At 48.6% G+C, this 25,851-nt stretch overlaps 1 protein-coding gene across 5 annotated transcripts in view; it reads left to right on the forward strand.

Moving 5' to 3' along the window:
- Window positions 1-862: 862 nt before the first annotated feature.
- SHROOM1 (shroom family member 1) overlaps window positions 863-25,851 on the forward strand; it is a 29,928-nt gene continuing 4,939 nt past the window's right edge. For 2 of the 5 annotated variants that reach the window (XM_035560808.2, XM_035560812.2), the window contains exons 1-7: window positions 863-935; window positions 1,208-1,457; window positions 18,693-18,844; window positions 18,952-19,235; window positions 20,950-23,755; window positions 24,762-24,832; window positions 25,131-25,721. In XM_035560808.2, the coding sequence (XP_035416701.1) occupies window positions 21,053-23,755; window positions 24,762-24,832; window positions 25,131-25,721 (3,365 nt within the window). In that variant the 5' untranslated portion in view covers window positions 863-935; window positions 1,208-1,457; window positions 18,693-18,844; window positions 18,952-19,235; window positions 20,950-21,052. Of the gene's footprint in view, window positions 936-1,207; window positions 1,458-18,692; window positions 18,845-18,951; window positions 19,236-20,441; window positions 20,543-20,949; window positions 23,756-24,761; window positions 24,833-25,130; window positions 25,722-25,851 lie in introns of those variants that run through there. The other 3 variants (XM_035560811.2, XM_035560810.2, XM_035560809.2) reach the window with 3 other exon arrangements.

Here is a 25,851-nt window from a genome sequence, read left to right on the forward strand (position 1 = left end):
GCTGTGAGGTGGTGACTCTGCTGGGTTTGTCAGGGTCTCACAGCCTGGCTTTGCTGTCAGGTGGGACTCTACAACGCGACGTAGTCGGGTACACTTAAGGTGCTATAGATGTCTAGAAAGTTTTTGTGAAAAACATACGTGGCTAGAGTGAGCTCTTCTTTTTTTCCTGCTCTTCATAAACTTGCAGACGGGACTGCAGGAGTTATTCCCCTCCTCCTTGTTTTTAGAAAGGAGAAGGAAAAAAAAAACACTCAGAATAAATTCTAAAAATGCTCAGAAACGGGGATCTTGCACTTGGCGTTCTTCCTCTTGCCTCAGCGTGGACAGCTGGGATCTCCAAAGTCCTTCGCACAGAAAGCTCAGCTGGAAGGGACACGCAAAGACCATCGCGTCCAGCTCGACGTACCCTGGGCTCTGTGTTATTATCGGTTATCGCCAGTTACCTCTCCCGAGATATTTGCCTGCCTGGCAAGTTCTCGAGTACAAGCGGCAGGGGAAGGGAACCTCAGAGGCCAACACCTGAAGGCGGGGAGCCCCTGGTGCCCCCCTGGCCCTGCCCGGGCAGCCTGGGAGGCGCCGGGTGCCAGCAGGGGCTCCCCGGAGGCTCTCGGATCGCCTCTCGGCTCCGGAGCAAGTGCCGGGGGGGCCTCGGGGCTCGGCCCCGCTCCCAGGCGTGGCCTCGGGGCTCTGCCTCCCTGCCCCGCCACGGGAGCCCCTGGCGGCCGCCGCCGCCTCCAGCCCGCCCCGGGACGCGGCTGCGGCTCCTCCGCGGCTCCTCCGGGCTCGGGCCGCGGCCGGGAGCCCCCGGGACCACCCCCGGGACCACCCCCGGGACCACCCCCGGGACCATCCCCGGGACCCCGAAGCACCCGGCGCTGGCCCCGCGGCCCGGCGGGGGGCGATGAGCGGGGCAGCAGGGGAGCAGCCTGCCCCAGGTAGGTGGCGGCGGGGGGGGGACCCTCGGGTGTCAGAGGGGTGCCAGAGGGTGCCCCGCGGGCTGCCGAGGACAGACGGGATTGAAGAACGATTTTATCTAACGCGGTGTTATTTCGGTGGTAAAAGGAACCCTTTCATAGGTTCCAGTACGCGGGGTTACAGGGCTAGAGGAGTGCTGGTGCGTAACAGTGTGCCTTAGGCATGCTGCCTGCAGCAGGAGGTTTCTAAACCTTTCTGTTAAAGGCCTGAGCCGCATAATTATTTCCTGCAGAAATCACGGGGGCAGTCATTGCCTGGACCCTTCTTTTCCTGTTGTGCGGAGACCTGTTAATAGGATTCTTCTCTCAGAAGGAAAGGTCTCCTTAGCAGCCTTTAATGCCGAGAGTGAAGCAGCCTCAGGTAGGAGTGAATGTGTTTCAGGGGAGAGCATTCTGAGGAATTCCACGCTCAACTCCATAGCGCTCTGTGCTGAAAAATGTTCCCGAGGTGATGTTTTTGAGAAGGAGAAGCCTCTCCGAATGGTATGTACTGGAGTTCGAGAATTAATGGGAAAATATTGAAGTTAAAACTTGAAAAACAATTTCAGCGTGCATTCGGAAACAGAAATCGAAGATGAATTAAAAAGGGGCGGGGAGGTGTGACTGAGGGAGAAAAGTATTTTCAAGCGTGTGGGGGGGGGAGTCACAAAAGATTTTCCAGCCATTTACGAGTGGCGAGAGAAAATGCAAATTTAGGTTTTTATGAATTTGCCTGAGAGGGCTTTGTACGCTCCGGTGCTGTCTCCTGTTTGGCTCTATTTAGCGCTAAGGTGCAAGTCCAAACATGCAGAGGGGCAGATTCCTGCCGGCAGCGCTGTGCTGGCCTGCCAGGGTCCCGCTGCTGGAAACCACGGATGGGTGCCCACGGGTGGCACGGGGCAGCCCTGGGGCACGGGGCAGCCCTGGGGCACGCTGCCCCCAGCCCGACCACCACCCGAGGGTCTGCCCTGCCGGGTGCGGGGCAAGCAGCTGGTGTGCTCATTTCCTCATTCTGACACAGTCTGATAATTTGCACCCCGGTCGCTTGCTTCATCGAGACTTAGGGCAAAATGCGGGTAAAATGAATCCAGTGTTGCTAAGAACAAGCTTAGGGGAGAAAATGCTGTCTTGCCTATTTTCGGTAGTTCTGACCCGTCCCTGAACAAGTTCATTTCCCACGCCTTGGAGAAGGGAACTAATTTTTGTTTTGCATGAATTTGCATCAGAGATGTGCCTTTTGTTGTTCCCTCTGAAAACCTTCCCAAGTCTAGCCAATTAATAAGTCTCCAAAAAATGCACATGCTTTGATTTTAGTAACTTAAATGTCTGAAGATTGCCCTCAACCTACCGGAATCTCCAAGAGCTTCCAGCCATGGCTGGGCTGGCTGTGCCAGTCCCGAAGCATAAGTGAACCAGCTGCCTTTGACCTGTGGCTTCGGAGCCACGTTGTCACCCTCATGGCTGGTTCCAGTTGGCCTCGGCCAACTGGGAGCTGCAAACTGGTGCTGGCTGAGCGCAGCGTGAGGGCCTGCCAGGAGGCTGCTGGTGTAACCCAGTTGAAATGGGGGCTGAAAAGGAATTGCAGGGTGGGGCAGACACAAGTGCAATGGGAGTTCTGCGACTGTTCTCTTAAGATAATTTTACACATGCATAATTCTTATACAGATGACTAAAAGCAAAGAGGAGGGGAAAAAAGAACTAATCACAGTTAGTTCCTCTTTGCTTATGATGTTTTCTTAATCTTAGTTATTAAAATCGAGTTTTAATTTCTTTAGAAGTTGTTTGCAAAGGAAAAGCTGCGTTAGAAATATGTTCAAACCTGACATCAATGATGTCTCGTCAACTTTATTCAGTCTTTAAAAAAAACATTCCAATTCCTGTTACCTGCATCTTCATCTTTTGGCTCTGGGATGTCAGTCACCGTTTGTGCAGGTATGCGGAGGAGAGCCAGGTTTCCACGCTGACACTGGAAGTGCTGGCCCAGCGCGAGGCCGGCTCTGGAGCTGACTGCTTTGCCCACTCAGACAAGAGAGGCAAATGTAAGCTTGCTTTAAAAGAGGGAGGTATTTATCTCAAGGGTATGCAGAAGATGAGTTGCTTTTGGGTATCTTCTGCCCGTTTCTTTGGGTCTGATTTAGGTCTGACTCAAAACACTGAAATCAAAGTCAGGGTGCCATTTACTTCAGAGGGCCTTGAGTAAACTTTTTGAAGAACTACAATGGAAGTTAATGTTTTTGTGTCAGACTGCATACACTTTGAAATGTGAATAAATGTATTTAAATATTCCATAGTCTGACAAACAAGTTTTCAGGTGACTTGGAAGATTCTTTACTCTCAGGAGGGCGATGATTTCATGGGTCAAAGTGTTTGTTGGTTTTGGCATTGAATACTGCTGAGAGAGAATGAATGTTTGACAGTACGGCCAGGAAGTGAAGTCAGGCACACCGACAGTGAGGGTGATGCTGCTCCTGACTTGGTGGGTTTTGTGTTCCTGTGGTTGTACAATGCACACCAAGCCAGGGTGGAAACCAGGCAATTAGGAAATTATGCCCAGATATCATCCTGTGCATCACCACGAGTGCTACAGAATTTACATTTTCTGTTCTGTGTGCACGCACGGGTGTAGACGATATGTCTGAGAACGAGATATTTATGATTGTTTCACATGCAAATTAACGGAGTGCCTGTACTTGCTCTCAGAGCTATCCATCGTTACATAAATACGACCATGGCCTTCCTGCCAGAAGAGAGCTAAGTTCAGGGAGGTGTTGGGTGCGAGGTGACACGTGTGCTTCTGGCTCCTCGTGCCGGGACGCTAAGTGACCCGTGCCGCTGGCTACATTAGCTTGGGGATCTGAATGAACTTCTGCTCGCCCCCAGAACCTCTGGTGCTGCCCCTGGCAGCTCTCAGCCTACAGAGCAGTAAGGAATGAAAGAAGTGGTCCAAACCCGAATGCTTCCAAACTGCAGCACAGCAATATGTAAAGTGCTTGAACTTGGAAAGTCTTCATACAATGAACGTATGGAAATGTGGAAGTGAGTTAATGTAAATAATCCATGTAAATAAGCAACTGTAAATTAACAAAAACTATTAAAAATGCAGACTTGTCAACAACGGACGAGGTCAAATCCAAGTTAAGCCAACCAGACACTTTCTCTCTCTGTCCCCCTCCACACCAGCTTTCCAGCTCATCTCCTTTAACAGGCGTTTCATTTGTATTTTTTTCTGCCTTCTGAGATGCCCAGTGACAGTTCTGGGGCTGCTTTAACCAGGCCTTTACACATCCTGGATAAAAGTCTTTCACACTCTGACAGTTTGAGGACCTGCAACGCACTCAGCTTTCTAAGCTGAGCTTTCCCTTTTCCAGGCTGAGTTCTTGTACTGCGTATTACCTTTTAGTACTGACCAGTTTTGGACCTTTAAACGTAGACTGTAGCCTGTTTAGCAACATGTTTCCTCATTGCTGAGTCAAGAAAACTAAATACTTGTTTTTATTAGTTACATTCAATTTTGTATCTTGGTCTTTCAGATTTTGTCCTTCTCTGTCTGAAGAGCCCCAGTTCTCCTTCTGGCTCTTGCTGCGTCTCCCTGTCTGTCTTACAGCTCTTCCTTGCCACTCTTAATTCTGAGTGCCGACCTCTGCGCCAAAACAAGTCCAGGCTGCCCGAGTTTGCATGTGGGTTGCCTGCATGCAAATTTTAATATGTCAAATTTCTACTGAATTTATGCAAAGTGATTGTTCAGGGATTTAAATTTGTTCACAAATTAAGAGTATTTAGATTTCACAGATACATCAAAACAAGTATCTGATGCAGTTGTTTGTTGCCAGATTTTGCCTGAACTCGAAACCACAAGATCCAGTGCTTCATAAAGAAGGATTATCAGCTTTTTTTTTTTCACCTTGTGAAGTCAATATATTACTCTGAGCCTTGTCTTAAACAGCTGGAAAACTTCATCTGACAATTCCACCCCCTAAGAAAAAAACCTAACCCCCAAACCTGTGGACATATCTCCAGCTGGAATATTCCAGTCAAATGGATAAACATTTGTCTTAATTACCCGTAGCAGGAAACACGAAGCAATGCTGATATACATGGGACCTTTCTAGAATATACAAACCTGTCTATTTTTCATCCCAAATATACAATGACATCTCTCCTCTTTAGGAGTTAATTCTCACTGCAGGATTCCATTGCGTGGAACTATGTAAGATTATTTCTTGTATCATGGGCTTTCCTGCACCTGTCCCTACATTTGTTGTACAGACTCCCAGTTATAGTAGCAGGGCAGGATTATGATCAGAATTTTAAAATAACAGCTTTTTGCTACTCATCTGTCCAGGAGTAATAATGTATTGTACTGTACAGTGAGTCTATATCTAATACAATTTCAATTTCAATCCTGTTTTGAAGCAAATGTTTCATGTTAATTAATTTGTATGCTAAAAAATATGAATCAGCTTTTTTGGGTCTTTTTTTTTTTTCTGGGAAGAAAAAGCTACTAATATGCAAGTACAAATAAATGTTTACTTTAAAATTGCCAACAAACTTTCCAGGTGTTGTAAAACAAGTGGTTTAGATAGCAATCATACAGTTTGAGCTGAGTTTTGTAATAATCTTGGAGCCCACAAAATGTAAGGGCGTGACCTGACAATTTGTTGTACTTCTGTGAACAGTCACCATTAATCTCTGGATTTCTACTGTTCTGTATTTGAAATAATCCCATCACATTAGATATTTGTTGCTAAAGCTGAATGTTCTGGCATCTAAAATATCACAAGGCATTTATACAAGGCTGTTTGTTGAAGACTGAAGAATGACTCCGCTTCATAACAGATATTGCAGAAAACCAAGCATTAGCGATTTAATGCTTCCTGTATATTACCGACATTATCAAAACTGTCCTGAGAAATGACCAGCGTCTGAGTTTTCCAAACTGCCCTGCTCAGTTCTTCACACAACCAAGCCTTGTAAGGAAATGTTTCCAGTACCAGTGGTTTCCGATTTAGGAGATTTGTGCAAGTCTCGAATGTGGCGCCCACCCTGCTTTGGCACATTCAGAACAGCAGCGATGTGATGCCCCAGGATCTCAGATTGCTGATATTCCCTGCCACCTCAAAGGCTGATGGAGAATTTCAATCCGTAGCAGCTTGGCTTGTGCCAGGAATGCCCGTTCCATTGGGTCTGAAAGGAGGTCGTCTGCTCTGATTCCCCACAACAGCAACAGGTGCATATTCCACATTGCTGAGGGATTTATACATTCAAGGCCCTTCCAGCCTGAGATCAGATGAGCACATACTACTTGTGTTTTTGTCTAATCCAGGCATACCATGGTCTGTCTGCTTGTGGCAAGTGTTCAGTTTGCACCTGTCCATGCCTCCCCCGCCCCCGTCCCTTCACCCATCCCTGCTGCTGAAGACTTTGTAGAAGTTGATCTAAGGCAACTTAACTGCAGGACCCGTAGGGGTACGAGCGCCGTCCTCAGGCCTCTGCGGCTTTAGGTGCCTCCAGCGCTGCCAGGAGACCTCAGGAGGAGCTAACTGCCCAGGGAAGTCCCCTGCCTTCAGGTGCATTTTGCAGCCCTCGCTGGGCTACGCACTGCTCAGTTACGCCACTGATAAGGTTGACACATTGGCAGTTCTCTGTTGGTTTTGCATACTCCCAATACCTCAAAATGAAATTTTTCATTTGGGGTGGAATGGAACATTTTATTTGGCACAAAACAAAAATATGTACTTTTATTTTTTAAACTTATTTTGCTATAAATTGAAACATTTTTTTTACTGAGCTGATTTACTTGTCCAAGTGAAACTGTATCAGGACAACTCCAGAAAGATGCTCCCATCAGATCAGGATGACAAGGCTCACGTCTCTGACACTTCCGCTGCTGTGGAAGTTGGAGCTTCCAGTTGCAATCTCATGGGAATTCCCTGCAAACCTTGGCTGAGATAAGTTGCTTTAACTGTAGAGTATGGCTTTCCATAAGCAGCGTCTGTTCCTCCGGAAGCTCAGCTACTGCTTCTGCCATGTGGTGGTTTCCAGCGAAGGCCGAGCAGTCCCACAAAGCAGACGGATGCAGAACCGTAATCGAGCTTAGAGTTAGAGGGGTGACAATGACTCCGTGTCGTGTCTGTCCCTCCCTGCCCTTCCTCTCGCACCAGCTGCTCTCGTTTTCCACACGGCAGATCTCAAGCACTAGCATGAAGAGGACGTGTGGATGTCCTGCTACCAATACCTGTAAGGGGACGCTTAAATCCACAGTAAGGCACATGGTAAGTGCCACGGGCTTTAAAATTGCTTCTGTGGTATTTCTAAGGTATCTGAGTCAAAGGTGTCTGAGGTGGCACTTCAGTAGGGTCAGGCGAGCCTATTCTTGCATGGTAAGGGAAAATGAGCTTGCACATGTAACCTTAGGTCTCTGGGGCTTAAGGACCTGAGACCATAACCTGAGCTGACCCTTGGAAATGCACCCACAAAGCCTGCGTGTAGCACGATTATCCAACGCAGGAAATGTGGTCTAGTGAATAGAGCAGGCGACTGGAAAATAGAAGATTTATCCTCTTCCCACTTCTGCCAGTAATTGACTGCAGGAATGTGGGTAAATCACTGTGTAGCCTCAAATCTGTCCATTGAATAGCTTTCTTTGGCTCTGCATCTGAGAAGTGTTGAGTTCAAAACACCTCTGTGTATACTTATACATATTGCAAGTAACTTTGCATAAATTATATTAAAGAGACTGCGAAAATAAGAGGGATTTGTTCATATCAAATGAAAAATAAACCCATTTCTGGTTAGTGGGGTTTTTTAGTGGATTGTCAGTCATTAGATGAAGACTAGTAGAATGTTGTGCTGGGTAGCTAGGAAAATTGCTCCTTTAATATATGAAATGAGATTTAAAAAGCAGAAATCAGTTGTATCTTCTTGTATATCAGCTTGTAGGAATTTCCAGAGCAGACACTTTCTGTGCTTCTTGCATTCCTGTTAGTAACTCCTTATAACTTTACCATATGAAAGACATCTTGAAACTTGTTCCTCTTTTTCTCTTTTTTTTTTTTCCATACTGAAAACTCCCCAAAAAGTTGTGAAATTTGCATTGTGCATAGCTTGCAGAATAAGGTCCTTGTTAGTAAAAAGTGTTGAGTGGAAAAGTAAATGCACGCTTCCTAAAATATAAATCTGAGATTTAAAATGGATTTGTACATCATTCTGTCATCCCCATGTCTTCTGAAGTTGAGGGAGCCTACAAAATTTAAATGATTAACCGGCGTTTCCAGACCGCTGGCCAAATGAGTCCTTACCAAATAGGAAGGTATGTGGGCAGTCAAAAGATTAATGAACCAGGTTTGTTTGGAGACCTCTGAAACTCTTCTTTGAGTTTGATTATTAGAATAATACTGCTTTTACTTCTGAAACTATGTGCTCAGGTTGCTTTGCAAGACAGACAGCTTTCTTTAAAAGCTCTGTTCAAGAGGCGTTAGTTCGGATCCTGCTGGTTTTATGCATTCATAAGCTCCAACGCAGTAAATGAAAGCATGTGGGAAAGAAATACCTGTTACCAGTCATTATCCTGAACTGAACTGTACTTAATGTCCCGGACCTTCGTGTTCTGCGTCTCTGTTGACCCTCTGCAATTTTTCCCTTAAAAAAATGCAAGCTGCTGGATTAAACTGCCGGCAGAGTCCGTGGTGCCTTAGCCGTGCGTTTGTTACATGGGAGAGTGGCAAAGCTGCCCCGAGCTTAGTCATGTAATGCTCCTTTTCTTTATGACATCTGATGGCTACATTATTTATTTAGCCTCCCCGTAACAAAGACACCATTGTACTTGAGTGTTGTGAGAGAAAGCAGAGAGCCTGCCTCTGCCTCCGCCGTGAAACTGTATCAACAGCCCCCCAGAATTCCTCCTTATTTATTTATTTTCCTTAGTGCAGAGAGAGGAGCACATACCTGATGACAAAAGCAGGCAGCAGCTGGTATTTCTGCTCTTCTGCGGGACCCTTGGCCCAGGGGACCCGTAATATCCCTCTCTATTTACTCCTCTCACATTCTGCAATGCCTGAAAGATAAACAAATGGATCACAATCGCTTGAGAATTGTTTATTATCATCCTGCACTACTCCCTCATGCTTAGTTACAAGTGCAATTCCATCAAAATGGAATTGCATCCAAATTCAACTTCAGTAATTACCTGTGAAAAAATAAAGCACAGAGCTTCTGACCAGTGAGACACTTCTTGAACAAAATGTCCCATATCTTTTCTGAACGCCCTTTCCCTTAGCCAGTATAAAGAATTGCAATCCGTGGAGTTCAGAAAGCATTTTGCCGGTGATGATCGGAGTCAATATCAGACCCAAAGTGGATTTGCATTAAGTCTGTGTTTCCTGGCTGTGTGTCGGATGCACGTTCGTATCTTTGATAGCCTTCCACCGAGGGTACACCCTCTGGTACAGGTGGTCGCAGGTCAGAGGGCCAGGCCTGAGCACCCAGAGTCCCGTTTGTGTGGGAGGGAGCTCCTTGGCAGGGTGCTCAGAGCACGAACCGTCGTGGGATGGGTTTCTGTCTCGCAAGAGACTCGTTATCAAGAGCGGTGCTTCACTGCACAAATAAATCTGTTACGGTATTTGTACAGGGCACAGTGGCATTAATAACACTAAGGTAAAACAAAAATAGAGCTCTTTTGAAATGTATACAAATTAATCAATAGACGTTACTATGTTTAGTATCAGCATACACAAAATGAGGTTTAGACATTAGGAGGAAGTCGTAAATGTACTGGCAAACTTAATGTGTTTTTCTTCGGGGGATGTTAAATCCCAGCTTCTTAAATCCAGCCTTTGCTAACGGAGAGCTGCTAGCCTGCACAGCATTTACCTCAGCAACTTTTGCACTTAAACCATTTGAAGAGTTTCCAGCCTGTGGCCCAGGGATCACCGGTAACCTGTGAGCCATGCTAAATGAGGTTCAGCTGGTTCGAGAAACCAGATTGAACAGTAAAACTGAAACCATTGCATGTTCACCCAGGCTGGTGCAGCCCGTTGCTTAAGACGCTGAAGCGTCCCCGTTGTGTCTGATACAGTGTATGGTGTTCGCTAAAGACTCTTCCCTGGGTTCAGGGAGTTCGGTCACCAGCCGTATAGCATCTAAATGTGCTTAGAGCAGAGTTTCAGTTGGGAAACGTGTTCAGCTTAATATCATTTTATTTTTTCTGAGGATGCTTTCAAGTATGATTTGATTGTTCTAACCTAAAGATCCACAATTATAATATATATTTCACCAGGGACAAATCCTGTAACCTGACTTGGTCAAAAATCCTAGTGGAGGATTATGTGACTATAAGCATGGCTGTGCTTTCCCAATGCAAAGCATTTGGCAGCAGTACTGATTTAAGGTAATTCTTGGCATCTGCGCTTGCTTTTTCCCCAGAGCACAGCTGCTTGTTTCTGCTTGACACTACGGCAGAAGCTCCATGCGCTGCAACCGCCTCTGTTGCTGCAAAGGGGGAAACCAGCCTTAGCAGGAGCAGGAGCAGAGGAAGCTTCTGTAAGTTACTTTGGCTGCAGAGCATTTTCTATAAAATCAGGGCCTGAAGGAACACAGGGATGTCTGCCTTTGATCCAGGGCACATCTTTGGGACTTAAAATAGTGGTATTGGCTTCGTATTGCATTTTATCTATAAACTGCTACCAAAAAAATTAACTACATATTAGGAAATGCTGGAAAACTATCGATTATGTTTGCTGTAATATCATGCAGAAGGATTAACTCCCATAGGAATTATTGTGTTGTGGTAAAAAATAATGAGCGTTTGTCTATAACAACCCTGTCCCAGTCTTCTGCCCCGCTAACCAGTCTGGTTACTCGGTAATGCAGCTGCGTCTGTGAAGTCTGGGGGTGATGAGGGCTCTCAGGGATACTGTTTTGTCTGTTAGGCTGCTGTTATTTGCATGGTATGGGTGGATAAAACCCAGGATTTCTGTTTTTCCTTTCTATCTTTGCCACCATTGACCTAGTTGTTGAAGCCAGTAGCCCTGAGCAGCCATCTGTATCCGCGCTGATGCCAAGTAATGAAAATAACATCGCAAGGTAATCGCCCGCTGAGCGATCAGAGGGTCCCATGGGTGGGCGTGCTGTGTTTGCACTGCTCCCCCCTTTGGGTTTCGCTTCCCAACACCATCACCAGTGGTGATGACTGAACAGCCGGTATGCTGGTGGCTGAGCCAGGTACGAGCGAGGTTTCACTTGTTCCTGATGCACTGCAATGTTTTTAATCGGTGGGAGCAGCTGGAAGTTCTCTCTTTTTGGGGTCTCTCCTTTGCAAATCGCTCAGTCCTCTTTAGGCATGTTGCTGCACTGATGCTGAGCAGGGCTGTGGTCAGCCCTCGGCTCTCCGGAGCACCTTCTTGCTTCCCGTGCTAAGCGGCCACACCGCTCTGCCCCAGCAGCGACTGCATTTGAGGACAGAGCAAAGGGCAATTATTCAGCCCAAATCTGCAGCGCTCCATGCGAAGGCAGTGAGAAGGTTTAGTTGTTGATACTTGCAGAATGTAGCCTTACTGTGACAGCCGGGGCCTTGAAGGAGCCCCAGCCTGTGTGTATAACTTACTGACTTCTTTGCCAGGTAACTGGTTTATGATTTAGGAGGAGCATTTGGAGGCATGCGATTTATATTTTGAAATACTTTCACGATTAGTGTATGCTGTTATTGTAGGCATGATGCCGTGCAGTATTTTAAGTTACCGGTAAAACTTATGCTGGTTTAGGGGCTGGGGCCCTGCGGTACTGTGCCACCAGGGCCATTTCGCTGAGGCTTTGCTCTGGTTTGTGAGGTTTCAGCTGAGTTGCTCTGAACTATTGCTGACGCCCCGCCACGCGGAGCCGTTCAGCACTGCCGGGTTAAGAGGAAAACTGCGTTTGTTCCTGGGAGCCTCTCAGTTTGTAATGGATTTATCCTCGCAGCAGTGTGGCAACAAGTGGTGTTTGTGCCCACTTTACATGTGAGGGATGCCTGGCGGTGCGTTTCTTTTAAGGGTGTTCGAACTTGGTATATCTTTGATGTCTGTGAAGCTCTTGTCCAGAGTGATCGGGAGAGGGAGTGTGGGCTCTGGGCTGTGTCCGGAAAAGTTTCAGACACCATCTCGACCCCAATGCGTTCTAACGCCTTAAGGATACCTCGTCCTGGTACAAGGGCCAGAGCTTGCGAGGATCCGTGGCAAATCCAGGAGCTAAACCAAACTCTCCAGAGTTGATTGCTTAGCTGCTGAGTTTTGCTGTCCTGACGATGCTGGGAGATGCAGGAATTAATGCCTTAAGCTTTCAAGGCGTGGGATGATAAAATGATGGCTTGGGCTTTCTGTATTTTCTCTTTTCCTTGCGGTACATTTGAACCTCTGTTACCCACGTAGGACTAAGCTCGGATTTCTGTCTGCAGCGCTTTAACCACCAGCCATCTCTGACAGAGCTGCACAAAACTTACTGTCCCGAAGGAAGCTCGCAGCCCCTGCCGTGTGCACAAAACACGAGCGGTGTCTCCAATTGTTCCCCAACAAGAGCTCGGTGACCTGGGAGGGGTTGTCCAGTTCTGTGTTTTTCCTCCCAAGCAGGCAACGCATAGCGCAGCATTTACTTCTCGTTTCTCGGGCCGTTTGAAGCGGTCCCCTCGCCTCCTGTTTCAGAACACTTGCCTCCATCAGATAGCGAGTCCCGGCTTTGTGGGAGCACTATTACATGGGGTGGCTAAACGTGGAGCTAGTTACTGAGTAACTCGCAGGAGCCCTTCTCTGCGCTCAGCTCACACACGGTGCTGTGCTGGGTTGTGTGTGTGTGTAAGTCAGGCTGAGGGCTGGCCCGCTCGTGTACGCGATTTAGAAGAGGGCTCAGGTTGTTGCTTGCAGAAACTCTCAGACGTGGGCTGAGCAAACCAGCAGCGAGCTGCGTTCCGACAGCTCCCGTGTCCTGCTGTGCCCAGGGGAGCGGGAGGCTGAATCTGGATCCTGCCGGAGAACGTTTTGCTGCTTCTCGCTAACTGGAAACTGAATCTAGCCACTAGCATGTAGATTATTTTTTGTAGGAAGCTTGGAAGAAACTCCCGTTTTCTCCCTGGGAGACTACACATAAGAACAAATGGGAGAGTTGTTGCCTGGATGACACTGGCCAGTTGGCAGCTTAGTTTGAGGAAAAAATAGTGACATAAAATCAGCTTATTTTTTAAGGCCAGCTGGAAACTAGTCAGAATTCATCTCACCAGATAAGGATGTTATAAAACACAGTATCAGACTCCAGCAAATGTATTTGGAGGCAGGAAGGAATTTACTGCAGAGGCTTGAGGTGATTCAGAGTCACACAAAGTAGATGAAAGCCTCAGTCTCTGCCTTCTGTGCCATTTCACAAACAAAGCATTTCAAAAATAAAAGTTTAAAAAAAAAAAAAAATCCCAAACCTGCGGCACATAAAACACAGCCTCAGTGCTTCCTTGATCTGCCTTGATGTTTATCATACAGCCCTTTTTCTCTGCTCCTCTGAAAGCAGCACTTAATTCTTTAAGAAAATTCAATCTCCCTGCTTCCAGCGGGACTAATTGGCCCTTGTCTCGTGGCACTCCTCGGCTGCCGCGGAGCCGAGCCCGGGAGCGCGGTCCCCAGGGAAGGGCTCTGGGCCGGGTGACAAACTGGGCTGGGGACAGCAGGAGCCCGCTCTGGCAGTGACATCCCAGGGGCAGACGGAGCAGCGCTGGCTCCGGGAGGGCGAGGGCTCTGCCTGCTGCGGCCTCGGCAGCCTCTGCGTGGAATTTTTTGGCTCTGCCCACGTGGGAGCCGCGGCCACGGCCCAAAAGGCTCGGGCAGAACAAGCGCTGCCGTTAATAATTGACCGGTGAGATAATGAAATAGCCGTGCCTGCTGTTTGCTGTTCTTTCTTTTCCACCGTGGCTGTAACACTCTGCACGACGGAATGTAATAAACCAAAGGGCGATTTCCACAGGCGAGGCAGGGGAATCGTGCGTGGACGTGGCTTTGGAGCCTGTGATGTGCCCGGGGCTGCCTGCTGCCTCTGAGGCGTCCCGGCCACGTGGCGGCCAGGTAAGTGACTGGGGAAATCGCCTCTTTGGCACTCTGCAAGTTAATTGATTAATTGCTTCTTAATCTACAGATAAGTGCGTGTGTTTGGGGAGGGAGAGAGGTTCTGCGAAACGCAGACTGCAGACCTTGGAGGGCCCCAGGGCGTCTGTTGTGCTGGCTTGCTGTCCCCGGGCTCTCTGCACAAGCAGATGTCCTTTCATCCGGACAGTGCCCACGGCAGCGTGTCCCGGAGCAGCTGGGGGATGCAGATCCAAGGACCCAGCTTAGTGCAGCGTTTGTACGATGTCTGTACGTGGTTTGAGCGCTGCCAGATGCACCTGGCCGTGCCCACGGCCAGGGGTGTCTGTGGGCATCCCGGCAGCAGCGGGCAGGGCTCTCTGCAGAGCGGGGCACAGAGCACGGACCCCGGGGTACGGGGGCTGGCAGAGCTGCTGGCTGTGTGCGAGGAGGGCGATTTGAGACCCACCAGCCTGTGGGAGGTGGCAGGGGAAGAAGGGTGATGTTGGAAGGCAGTGTGTGGAAGTGCCGTGCTTTCTGTGGATCCTTGTTCCCTGCCAAGGACTAACTCAGGTCTCGGGTTGCTTCCTGAGCAGCATCTGCTGCCTAAGTCCGTCAGCTCCCATCCAAAGGCATCTTTCCTGTAGCAGTCAGCAGGGAAACGGATGAAGAAGCAAGAAATGTCCTGGAAAATATTAAAACCATGCTTTGCGATGTTGAACCTGGGCTCCAGAGCAGCCTCGGGGCCGTGTGTTTACACACAGCCTCCTGAGCACCAGGGCTCAGCCTGCGCATCCCGGAGTGAAAGAGGTGAGGCTTTCACGGGGTGCTGCTCGCTCCTCGGGAACGCACGTTCTGCGTGTTTGCCGAATAAAGGACGTCTGGGTCTGTGTTAAATGCTCTGAGCATTGCCTTTTTTCCCAGAGTGAGCTCAATATGTGCTTTCCCCAATCCCTTTCCTAATCACCTCCTGTCAATTTTGCGGCATCTGTCTGAAAACTGTTCGCAAAGGTAAGCGAGCATTTAATTTCTGCCTGGGATCGCGAGTAACTTGCGTTCCGCCATCAAACCTGTGCTAATATAACTGGCAGGTATTCCCAGATCAGCTTCAGCTCCTAATGGTTTCTCATGGTTTGTTATGGAAACCAGCGATAACAGTGTTTAGTGTGACTAAGAGTAAATGCTTGCGAATTTTGTCCAAATGAAAGATATGGGAAAATACTTGAATGCAAAATGCTTGCCAAAGGAATGGGCCGGTCTGCTATGCTATGTTTCCCTTATATGCTTTGTGTTTTTCTTTTATTCCGATGGAATGCTCTGTAGTAACTGGATAATACATTTCGGTCTCCCTCAGCCCAGCGGCAGGCACAATTATGGCTGACGTCTGGATAAAGGAGACTGAGCACAGGCATCTTCTGGAAAGGAATAGTTTCAGTTTCTTATGTCAAAATAAGAGAGTTTAAAAGCTAATCTTTTTTAAAAATCAAATTAATTCATCATATGAAATTTGTATACAAGAAAATGGAAGTGCTAATACTGTTGGCTAATTATATTTCATACTGGCAGTGTGCTACGAAAGAATGGGACAGCTGCGTGCTTTACTGAGGCCAGCAAGTTCCCACAGAAATTCATTTGTGGGTAGCAGAAGTGCTTAGGAGGCAAGATGCTGGGTTCCCTTCCCAGAGCAGGACTTCGTAACAGTTTTGTGGTGAGGCACAAGGTAGCACAGCAGTGACGGTGTATGACTGCATCTGCAGAATAAACTCTGCCACACAAGGAGGAAAGTGCCTCGGGCAGGCTGAGAACAAACTCACCTGGCCTCAGGGCCGTTCAGCTCCGTGTCGCCGAGGCCGCTGACCCTTTGCCGAAAATGTGGTTTTCTGCTCTTGGTTGTCTTAGACGTATTGGGAGTGTGTGTGAGGGGTGTGAGAGCTCCGTATTCAGTTTGAATTCTCTTTTGTGTTTCCTAGGATGTTAATAACCTAATCCGTAATGAGCTTGCACGTGTACAAAAATCAACAGAATCATTAGATTTTTTTCTCTTAAACTTTGAGCTCATTAGAGTCTCTAGTTCTTTGATGCTCTTGAATATTTTGAGTCTGTTCTTGGATGATAAACTTGTGGGATTAAATGAGCTCAATCAAGCAATAAGAAAAAAAAAGGAAAATTGTAGTGAAAGAAGAAAGGATGGAATGGGAAAGATTGGAAAGACACTCACGTGTTTGGGCTGAAGCAGCGATTTCTGACAAAAGCTGTTTTTTGTGAAGTGCTTTCCGATGCAGAAACAAAGAAGGTGTTTGGTGTTTAGTAGATTAGGGAGTGATGACGATGGAAGCCAGGAGACATTTTTGAGGCTGAGTAAAGAAAGTGGATTTGAGGACAATGGGGAAGTATGCGGGGGTGCCTGCTCTAATGAGAAGGTCAGGCTCTGCTGGGCGCTCAGACGAGGTCTCTCTGCCCGGGCTGTGAAGGATTGCTAAACCTGACCTTCCTCATTAAATCCTTGGTCAGAGATGGGGCCGTGGCTCCCAGGTCCAAGATAATTTTATTTGGGCTGCAGTCTTTTTTCAGCCGAGCAGTCGTGTTACTCAGAGGACAGATGTGTCGGCAGCGAGGTGCCCTCACCTTGCAGGAGATGTCTGCAGGGAAGGTGTGTGACCGACCGGCTCGAGGCCAGGCAGAGTTTCCGTGCCCATCGGTAGGAGACCGGTCCTTCCGCGGAGAGCGAGGCAGAGCTGGGTGAGGGCGTTTAGGAAGATTTATTCACACGCAATGAAGGGATCTTGAAACGCGTTATTATTTTCATCTTCCTTGAAATTGCTCGGGACGTTTTCATTGCTCCAGAAAGCCAGAGGTCTGTGTCTGTGATTTCACTTGAAATGTTTACGTTTCTCAAACTGTGGTGAAATTTATTAATGTGCACATGAGTCATAAACCTCCTCTAAATCCCACTTAGGCTCTGTCTCAATAACGTCTGACACTTTGACTTTCTTTGGCTCCCAGTAGCAGGAAGTTTCCCACTGGGCCCGTATGAGCCAACCCTGCAAGTTTGTCTGTGGGTTTTGATATACGGCATCCCTGGCGGCTGTTAGGCAGCTACCTGCACGGTCGTGGAAACTGCACTAAATCAGGAATCCGTTTTTTAGAGACTTCAGACATCTTTGAAGAAAAATACAAGTTAGCAAAGGTGTATTTTCCAGTCATCCAAAGGGGGTGCCATCTGCTGTTTTCTCTTATGTTGCTCTCCTGTAAGACAAGTTTGAGACCTAAAGTCGAAAGTTCTAGTTTACAAATTAGAAAAAGAAGGGCGATAAAGCTGAGAGTGACTTTCAGAGATGCTGGCACGGGGACAACCGTACAGACACGCTTCCCTGGATGTGGTGTCCTTCTCCTTCCCTCACCCTTTATCATGTGAAAGCGGTGGAATTTGAAGACTTCAGACCTTGGTCTGGAATTTCCGCAAGTTTCACAGTGCGGCCAAAGGACCGATTCTCGCTAAGATGCGGCGTGTCTGGAGAGAAGAGAGATGGGCACTGGGACTGCGTGGGTCACCCGTGTCGTGCGTGAGCGTGGATTTCTGCCCGGGGTGGCGATGTGGGAACCGTGAGTGCAGCTGCAGAGCAGCACCCTGGTGCCCCCCGGGATGGCCGGGGAGCTGCCTGCTGAAGCAAGGGTACCACGGATGTGTTTTGGTAGCAGTTACATCTCGCGGCCCGTGAAACGGACGGATCAGGTGCTGCAGTCTGTGCAAGTGATTGGAATCTGAAGAATTTGGGCTAATATTTACACGAAGTGTTTGCCCTTTGATAAGCAGCGGGTCATTCACAAACATGAACATGACATAATATCGGCAGGTTGGTCGCAGAGCTCGCTTTGCGTTTCACACACTTGTCTGTTTTGTTCTTCAGAGAACAGTTGCATGTTGTAGTTTGATACAGGTTAATAGCTGTGGGGCTCTTGCCTTTATTTCCACGGAACCATTTGTCTAAAAAGGGCAGTTTTACGGAAATTGCCTTAGTAAACTTTATTGGAAGTGAACAAATGAACGTGGCTGTGACAATAGTATTTTTTCCTACTATTATCACGGTAAAAACTTGGAACGTATCTTGTTTTGGTACATCAGACATCATTATCTTGGCCCAGAGAGTGCCCAGCCTAGTGCCCACAGCACCCCCCGGGTTTTGTTTGGCCTCAGCCCCCGGCCTGCTGTGCAGCAGTAGCCGATTGCCTTCCCTGTTGAGGTCCCGATTCTCTTCCGTGCTTTTGTTCGCCTCATCTCCTTGTCAAATCTACAGAGCAACGACTTCATGTTCTGTATTTGCAGGCTGCTTTGCATAGAGGGCTGTGCTCCGTGTACAGGCTCCTGGGCAGAACTGCGGTAAATACAATAAATAAAGGGATGGAAGTCAAGCCTTTTGAAAACAAAACAAAAGCCAAGCCAAAACAAAAAAAGCACCTTTGTTTGGATCTTAATAGCTGTTAGGGGCTTTGTTACTTTCCTTGGGCGTCTGGGATGACACAGCACACCTTCCTTCATCTTCCTTTGTTCTGTGTCTTTTGTTATATGCCCTTTGTTCTGACACACCTTTAATTCTACGTTTTTCTTTTTGCTTTTGGAGGTTTACAATGAAAATACTGAGAGCTTGTCAGGAATGTTCGCTCTGTGTTACAGGCTTGCCAGGGCACTTCTAAGACCCAGAAGCAGTGTGGTCCATGAGGGTGCTCTACCACCTACCAGCTGAGGAGAACAATAACATCATTGTTTGACTTTTTGCTTCCAGAGCTCAGGAAACATCTTTCCAAATAGGAATGACGAGTAGGATGGTAGGTTTTCCCTAAGATGTGTTTCATTATCGTGTTGTTTAAGTTTTAGTGGAGACTTCTGGAGCTCAGTGCATCACGTCAGTCCTTATTATTTCTGTCGCTTCAAGGATGTGACATTGCCGACTTGTACGTAGACTGAGCAGACACGCAAGATCAGAGCCATGGCAAGAATGGGAGCAGAGGGCACCAGAGTGGAGAAGAAAGTTCTCTGGCCTATCTGGCACTTCTCTGCTGTCCAGGAGGAAAGGCTGCAGGTAGCTCAGACGAGCGGCTGCCAGGGAGGAGGGAACGTGCTGTGAGCTGCCATCTCCTCCTGCGTCCTGCTGCAGGCACGACTCGGCGCTTCCTGCTGCTTTTTCCAAGCCAGGTGGTCACACCTTCAGCTTCTAAGGTACAGAAATAGTTTCCTGTTATTTCTGGTATTGTCATAAAACCCTGAGACACAAATTCCACTCTTTGTTGCTGCGCTCGCTGTAAATTGCAAGCAGAGGTAGCTGGAAATAACGAGGGGGAAAGGTTCTTAGGAAACACTGCTGTAGCAAATCACGAGAGCTCTGTCACTGATGCACGTAAAACCGCAGCACAACTGTTATATAAATTCTATGCATAGCTGCGGAAAGTCAGAGCCAACTTCTGGCTGTAAATCAGGGCAGCTCCATTAACTTCAGTGGAACGGTGCCAGCACATCCCAGACAAAGCCTTGGCCCGGCCTATTCATAGCAGTCGTGGGGGAATCGAGCTGCTTGGAGAAGGTCCACTGGAATAAAATTTTGATTAAAAAACGGAGATAAAAGTGACAGAGGAATCTGCCTTCTGGTTCTCTCGTGGAATGTGGCTCCCACAGGGTTTCATCCTGTGCAGCTCCCAGCGCCTCCAGGTACACCCAGGCTCACAGAGCTCACCGAGCGTTCACTCTCTCATCTGCTTTTCTTTCTTGATGGGTTCAGAACATTCAAGGCTTTCCTTATGCCAGATTTCTAAGGTTTTTACTTCCATAAATTCTTCAGTACGCCGATGAAAAGCATGGGAAATTTCGCCATCAGCCACTGAGGCTTTGTGTTTCCTATGAGACAAATTTCACGGCTGCATTTTAGATCATCTCTAGGGAGAGAGAAAACTTCAAGTGTCCATGAGTTGATTTCTTACTGAAATTTCTGAAAGAGCCTGGCAGAAGTTCCCACTTCTTGGTGGTATGCTCCCTTCATTTCTCAGAAACTAGTTAATTTATTTGCTGTGCCCCACAAGTCCAAGTTCCCTTTATAGATTAACTTGTGTATTTTGGCTTCCATTCACCTCTTCCCTTGGCTCAAAATGAATGATACCAGGACTGTCTTTGAAACAAGGCAGGAATGTGAAGGTTTTTGATTAAACGGCGGCATCACCGCTGGAATCTCCCCGCCAGCTTTACGAGGCCCCGCTGCAGATGCATGTTATTGGGAACGGCAGGCGAACCTGTGGGGAGTTCCACCTTTTTCAGGAAAACAGACATGCGATATTTAGTTGGTAGGACTTGGAGACAGTTTGCGTTTCTTCAGAAGGTGTGTCACTGTGTAAGGTAAGTGCAGCCGTGTAGCTGCAAAACCTTGTGCTGTTTCAGTGAGGGCCACGTCCGTCCGAAGGAGAGCCAGGTGCTGACGCAGGGCTGTGAGCATTTCTGGAAGCACAACCGAAAGTCACTTTGAAGCTTCAACCTGCCAGGTGTGTGTTGTATTCAAGTACCTCCAGGATTAGGCAGCACCTGAGCTGGGGTTTTCAACCTCTCAGACTTATTTCTAGACAGATTCAGAAACTAGCTTTGAATCCGGCCCTTGATGCTTTGTAATTGCAGTGAGAGGACATCCTCTAATTATGTATGTCATCTTTTAGATTTAACGAAGATCTCAAAAGCTCGTGTTATTGAAGACTGAGTTCCTCCGTTTGTGACAGAGGAATTGATCATTTCAATATCCTGATAATTGCTGAAGCCATCTAGCTACTCTGAACGCTGTTTTCAGGTTCTCATCACCAACATGTGTGTGATGCTCTGCCTGGTCTCCCAAAGTGCAGTTGGGATCCTCCCACTGAGTCTTTTTCACATCTCTGTTTTTTTATTTGTTTTATTTTAGGATCCTCTGAATATTATTGGAATGTGACTGCGGTGCAAAATGTACTTTTTCAACAGCTCAGCTGTGGACATCTAATCAGACCGTTTCCTGGAAAGGCTTCAACATGGCTCTGTCTGGGAATGAGATAGAAAGATGGACTCATGGGCAAGGCAGCCGAATTGGAGAGCTGGTGGAGCCCGCAGCCTCCCCTGACAGCAGTCGGCTGTCGCCAGTGACATCCCTTGGCAGCTCGGACCATCTCCTGCAGCTCCCTGGAAGAGCAGACTCTGCTTACAGCTCTTTCTCAGGGGGATCAAACGTTCCAGAGTATCCCACCCCATCGTGCTATGGTGAACACTGCTCTTTGCCTCCCGAGCAGGTACCGTACATGGACTCAGAGTATGTAAGAGGCATTTATAATCTCAGCGCAGCAAACTCTGATCTCAGATGGCTGCATCCACACAAGGCACCAGACCCGAGCATCCGTGGCATCTCTCACAGCGCTGGGCTCGCGGGGGGCTGTGGAAGCACTCCTTCCCCCGGGGCTTCCAGCCAGGGACCGCTGCCCCTGGCTGCACCGCCACCCTCTCCTCCTGTGCGACTCGACAGCTTCAGGGTCGCCAGACACCTTGAGAACACGAGAGGGAGACGTGACTCTGGAAGTCTCAGCGAGGGCAGTGCGCAGCCAGCTCACGCGGACGTGTCGTGGAGCCAGAACAGGGATGAAATCCCTGAGCCAGACGCAGCGGCAGCCGGGAGAAAGACTGTGGAACACAAAGGCTGGTGGTCTGCTGGTTGTACAGACGGGGCGTCTGTATCAAAAGGTCAGGGGCTAACGACAGAAGAAAATGCAGAGAGGAGCCCAGCCCAAAAACCTGTGAAGAGAAGTAATCCCCATGTTTTCAGCAGGCCGTCTTCATTCATTTTTCAAGAATATTTAAGGACTGACTCTGTGGCTAATGTCTCTAAAATTTTTTCTGCTTATAATTCAGCTCATGCTCACAAAATTCCTGACGAGATGAACTCCAAGCCCTATCCTTCAGGGCATGCCAGCCCTCGCACAGTTAATGATACACAAGAAGACAAACAGTACCCCTGCAGCGTGCGCAAGCCAACTTTCAGAGAAGCAGATCTGCGAAGCGTGGTGCCAGAACCCAGCCGGTGGAAAGGGTCCTTGCTCTGCGCTCAGTGCCCGCTCCGCGCCGAGCTGCGTTCAGACTTGGGTCGGGATGTGTTTGAGGACGTTTGTGACTTAAAATACATGGAGAATGCTCTTCTAACTAAAAGTGCATCCAGGAAGCTGAACAGTTGTAGAGATGAAAATCAGTGCTATAACTACAAAGGAGAGATCGGGAGCGGTGCTGGGGAGCCACTCCTGAATCCCCAAGCCAAACCACAGAAACCATCGGTGTCCTGCAGCTACCACGCTGCAGAGTCAGCTGGTGCCGACCAAACAGCTTTGCTCAGACCAAAGGAGGATTCCACATCACAATTTTTAAATGAAGTCAGGAACGAAAAACAAGCCAATAACAGCAGTCCTGAGCTCAGCATGCACCTAGAGCAAGAGGAAGCTCCTGCTCCCTATCAGAAATATCAGCCTGAACTTCAAAAACAGCTCTCGAGAGAGCTGCGGGACGATCTTGCTGGTGAACAAATAAGCAGACAGACGACTCCCATGCTTTACTACCTTTCTGGGGGAAAAGCCACCAACATCCTGCACCACCACAAGCTCGCCCAATGTCGAGAGGGCTCAAGGAGCTCACCAGAGGAATTTCCAACAAGCAGCCAGGCTCCCTCGGTGCGGAGTGTAGAGATACAGAGGGAAAGCAGCCAGCGCCAGCCAGCCAGCCAGCCCCACCAGCGTGCCGATGACGGTCTGAACGAGACTGAAGATCTCGTTCTCGGGAGTCCTGCTTCATCCATGGATGAGAGTTTCAAGAATGACTACAGAGAGAAACTTAAAGTGGCTCAGAAAAAGGTTCTGAGAGAAACCTCCTTTAAAAGAAAAGACTTACAGATGAGTTTGCCTGTTAGACTAAGACAGAAGCCCTCCAAGAGGCCTTCAATCGAACACCTGAGATCTTTCTCATTATCCGGTGCACATGAGGAAGCCAAACTTGCTCCTTGTTCCCCCTCTCATCTAGAATCCTTAGAAAGTTTCAGAAGAGATGGAGAAATAAAGAGGCCACAAAGGGGTCAAACAGGGGGAAGGAAAAGGGAAACAAAAGAGGAAAAGAAACTGTGTTATTCTGAGCCTGAGAAACTCGATCAGCTCGCAGACAAGGAAGTCCCGTGGAACCAGGTCAGGGGTGAAAGGACTGAGCCGGACACAGAGGCAGCCAGGAGAAAGACCCTGGAAAACAGAGGGAGGGCACTTTCCAGCTCAAGTATCTCCCGGACGGAGCTGAAACAAATCCAGCACACCGCGCTTGTTGAATACATGGAACGAAAGATTAGCCAAAGACCAGGAGGCGCGCAGCACGTCCCGCTGCATAAGCCGCCCCTGCAGAAGAGGCCTTCGCTTCCTAAATGGCCTCCTGGCAAGGCTTCCAACCCCAGTGGGAGCAGGAAGATGCAAAGCGATGAGGTTTTCTGCCAAGCGTTCTCTGAAGAACCACCACCAGATGTTTTCCCCCCTCCGAGTGTGGCCAGCAGATGCGGCCCCGGCTCTGCTGCTGGGCCGGTGTCCTCGGAGCCCAGCCCCTGTCCTGCAGCCGTGGGGAGCCGCGGCCCTGAGCAGGCACCGGCCGAAAGCCTCCCTGGGGCTGGTGCTCCTGCTGCTGCCCCGGCTGCCGGGAGGCCCGAGTCAACGCCTCCTGCCGCCCAGGTGAGAGGGGCTGGGACAGGGGCCGCTCTGAGAGAGAGAACGGCGGGCAGTTCGTGTGAAAAACCGCTGAACAGCAGGAATGGGGACGAAGGCTTCATTTTTAACACGTGGTAGAGAGATGAAAGGAGTCATGGAGAAGGCACGCTTGCTTAATCTGTAGGAAGTGCTGTGTAGTGGTTGGAAAGCAGAGCGAATGCTCTGTTTTTTTGCAGTGTGCCGGAGAATTAATTAGGGGAGATTTTGAAGAAGTGCTACCAATTTTGATGCATTAATGATAACAATTTGTTATTCTCAAGCATTATGTAAGGAAGCATTACAAGCAGCAGACAAACAACGTGTGTGAAGAGCTGCAGCGATTGCGTAAGGGTGGGAACTGCAACGGCCGACTGAGCAGCGTGCTCGGTCCGGGCAGAAGCACTCGTGTGCAACAAGTGTGCAGTTTTAAAAAGGGGTGGGGGGAAGGCTTCTAGCTAAAGCCTACCCTTTGGGAAGTTCCTGAAATGGCTGAAAACCAGCTAGAGACCTGCCCATCGCTTTGCTTCTGCTGTGCTCTGCAATCACAGCCCGGGAATTCAGGAACCTTTTTGGCTCCTGAATTTGAAGGACAGTGGCTGTCAATGTTGTTGCAAAAGGGAAGGAAAAAAAAAGGTGGTCAGAAAAGGAATACTCTAATATGCTACTGAAATTACCCAACTGAAGAGACTCCTACCAACAGTGGCCACCTTCTGAGTTGTTGTGGGGGTTGGTGAGAGTAGAGCCTGTGCTTTGTTGCTAGCCGCTACTTGGTTTTCTAGGAAAAATAGGTGGATGCTACCTAGAAAGAGTCTAATGGCGTTAATAAAAAGAGACGGACAAACTTAAAACACCAAACAAACAAAAAAACCCAACAAAACACCACCTTGCTGAACCTACTCAGCTGTTGGCTGCTGCTCCTGGGGATAACAGACAAGGGCGTGAAGCCGAGGCAGCCGCACGGTGCGAGTAGCGGTGCCGTTCTCGTTTGCAGGGCGCGGACAGATGGGCCAGCGGGGCCGTGTCACCGTCTCAGCCTCGTGAGAGCTGCCTCGGCATCCCCAGGTAAGGCTGCGCGGGGCACGGGGGCTGCCCCCTCGGTTTCTGCCGTGGGCAGCCGGAGCGCACCGCGCCCTGCGCCCGGGGAGCGCCTCCGGCCCCTGGGAGCGCAGCTCCCCCGTGCGACCTCCGGCGAAAACGGCAGCTGGGGGGGCTGGGGTAGGTCCAGCCTTAAGACTTTAATAAACAGAGGAAGCTGGAAATGTGATGGCGGTTACTTGTAGCTGCTTAAACGGCCTGCAAAAGCATCTGTTGTAGAGGAAGCGTCTCAAATAGAAAGGAACTTCTGTCTTTGTTCTTACAGTTTCCACGATCATGTGGAAGATGGATGCCAGAATCACAAACAAGACAGTGAGGTAACTGGACACTCTTGTCAGGATGCCGAGGGACTAGCTCCTGAAACCTCTATTCCTAGCTCAAGAAGCAGCAGCCAGGAAGATGCCCAAGTGGAAAAGGAATGCGGAGCTGGATCTCCGAATGGCAGTGCTTTAACGAAGTGCCCAGAGCAGCAGCTAAAGGCAAGTGATGCTGCAGTGCCTCAGGAGAAAGGAACGTGCTGCCACGCATCACCGGCTCAGTCTCACCGAGGAGACAAAGACGCACCCAAAGGTTTATTTGCAAAGGAAGCAGCCGTGCTCAACAGCCAAGAAGATATTCTGCAGGAGAGAGAGACAAATCCGTCCAAAAGGAGACTGTGGTCTGCTGAGGACCAGCGATACGAAGAACTTGCGATGGAGATCGTTGCCAAAGACAGTTCTCTGGTTGATATTCTCATGCCTTACCCGGTGAGAAAAAATGCTCTGGACCTGATGGAGGGTCTTTTTCCTGTTGATGTTTCCATGCTGGATAAATCACACAGAAGAAAGGCAGATGTACAGCATGCGCAGGGGAACGAGTAAGTAGACCAAAACAACTGACTACTAGTTTAAGGTCGTATGGTGCATGAATATTATGTATATACCGGTGCTAAGAAGACTTGGGGATTTTTTTACACTTGGTTTGTTACTGAACTATTTTAGTTTTCT

Source organism: Cygnus atratus, chromosome 14 (genome assembly GCF_013377495.2).
Source record: "Cygnus atratus isolate AKBS03 ecotype Queensland, Australia chromosome 14, CAtr_DNAZoo_HiC_assembly, whole genome shotgun sequence".
NCBI classification, from domain to species: domain Eukaryota; kingdom Metazoa; phylum Chordata; class Aves; order Anseriformes; family Anatidae; genus Cygnus; species Cygnus atratus.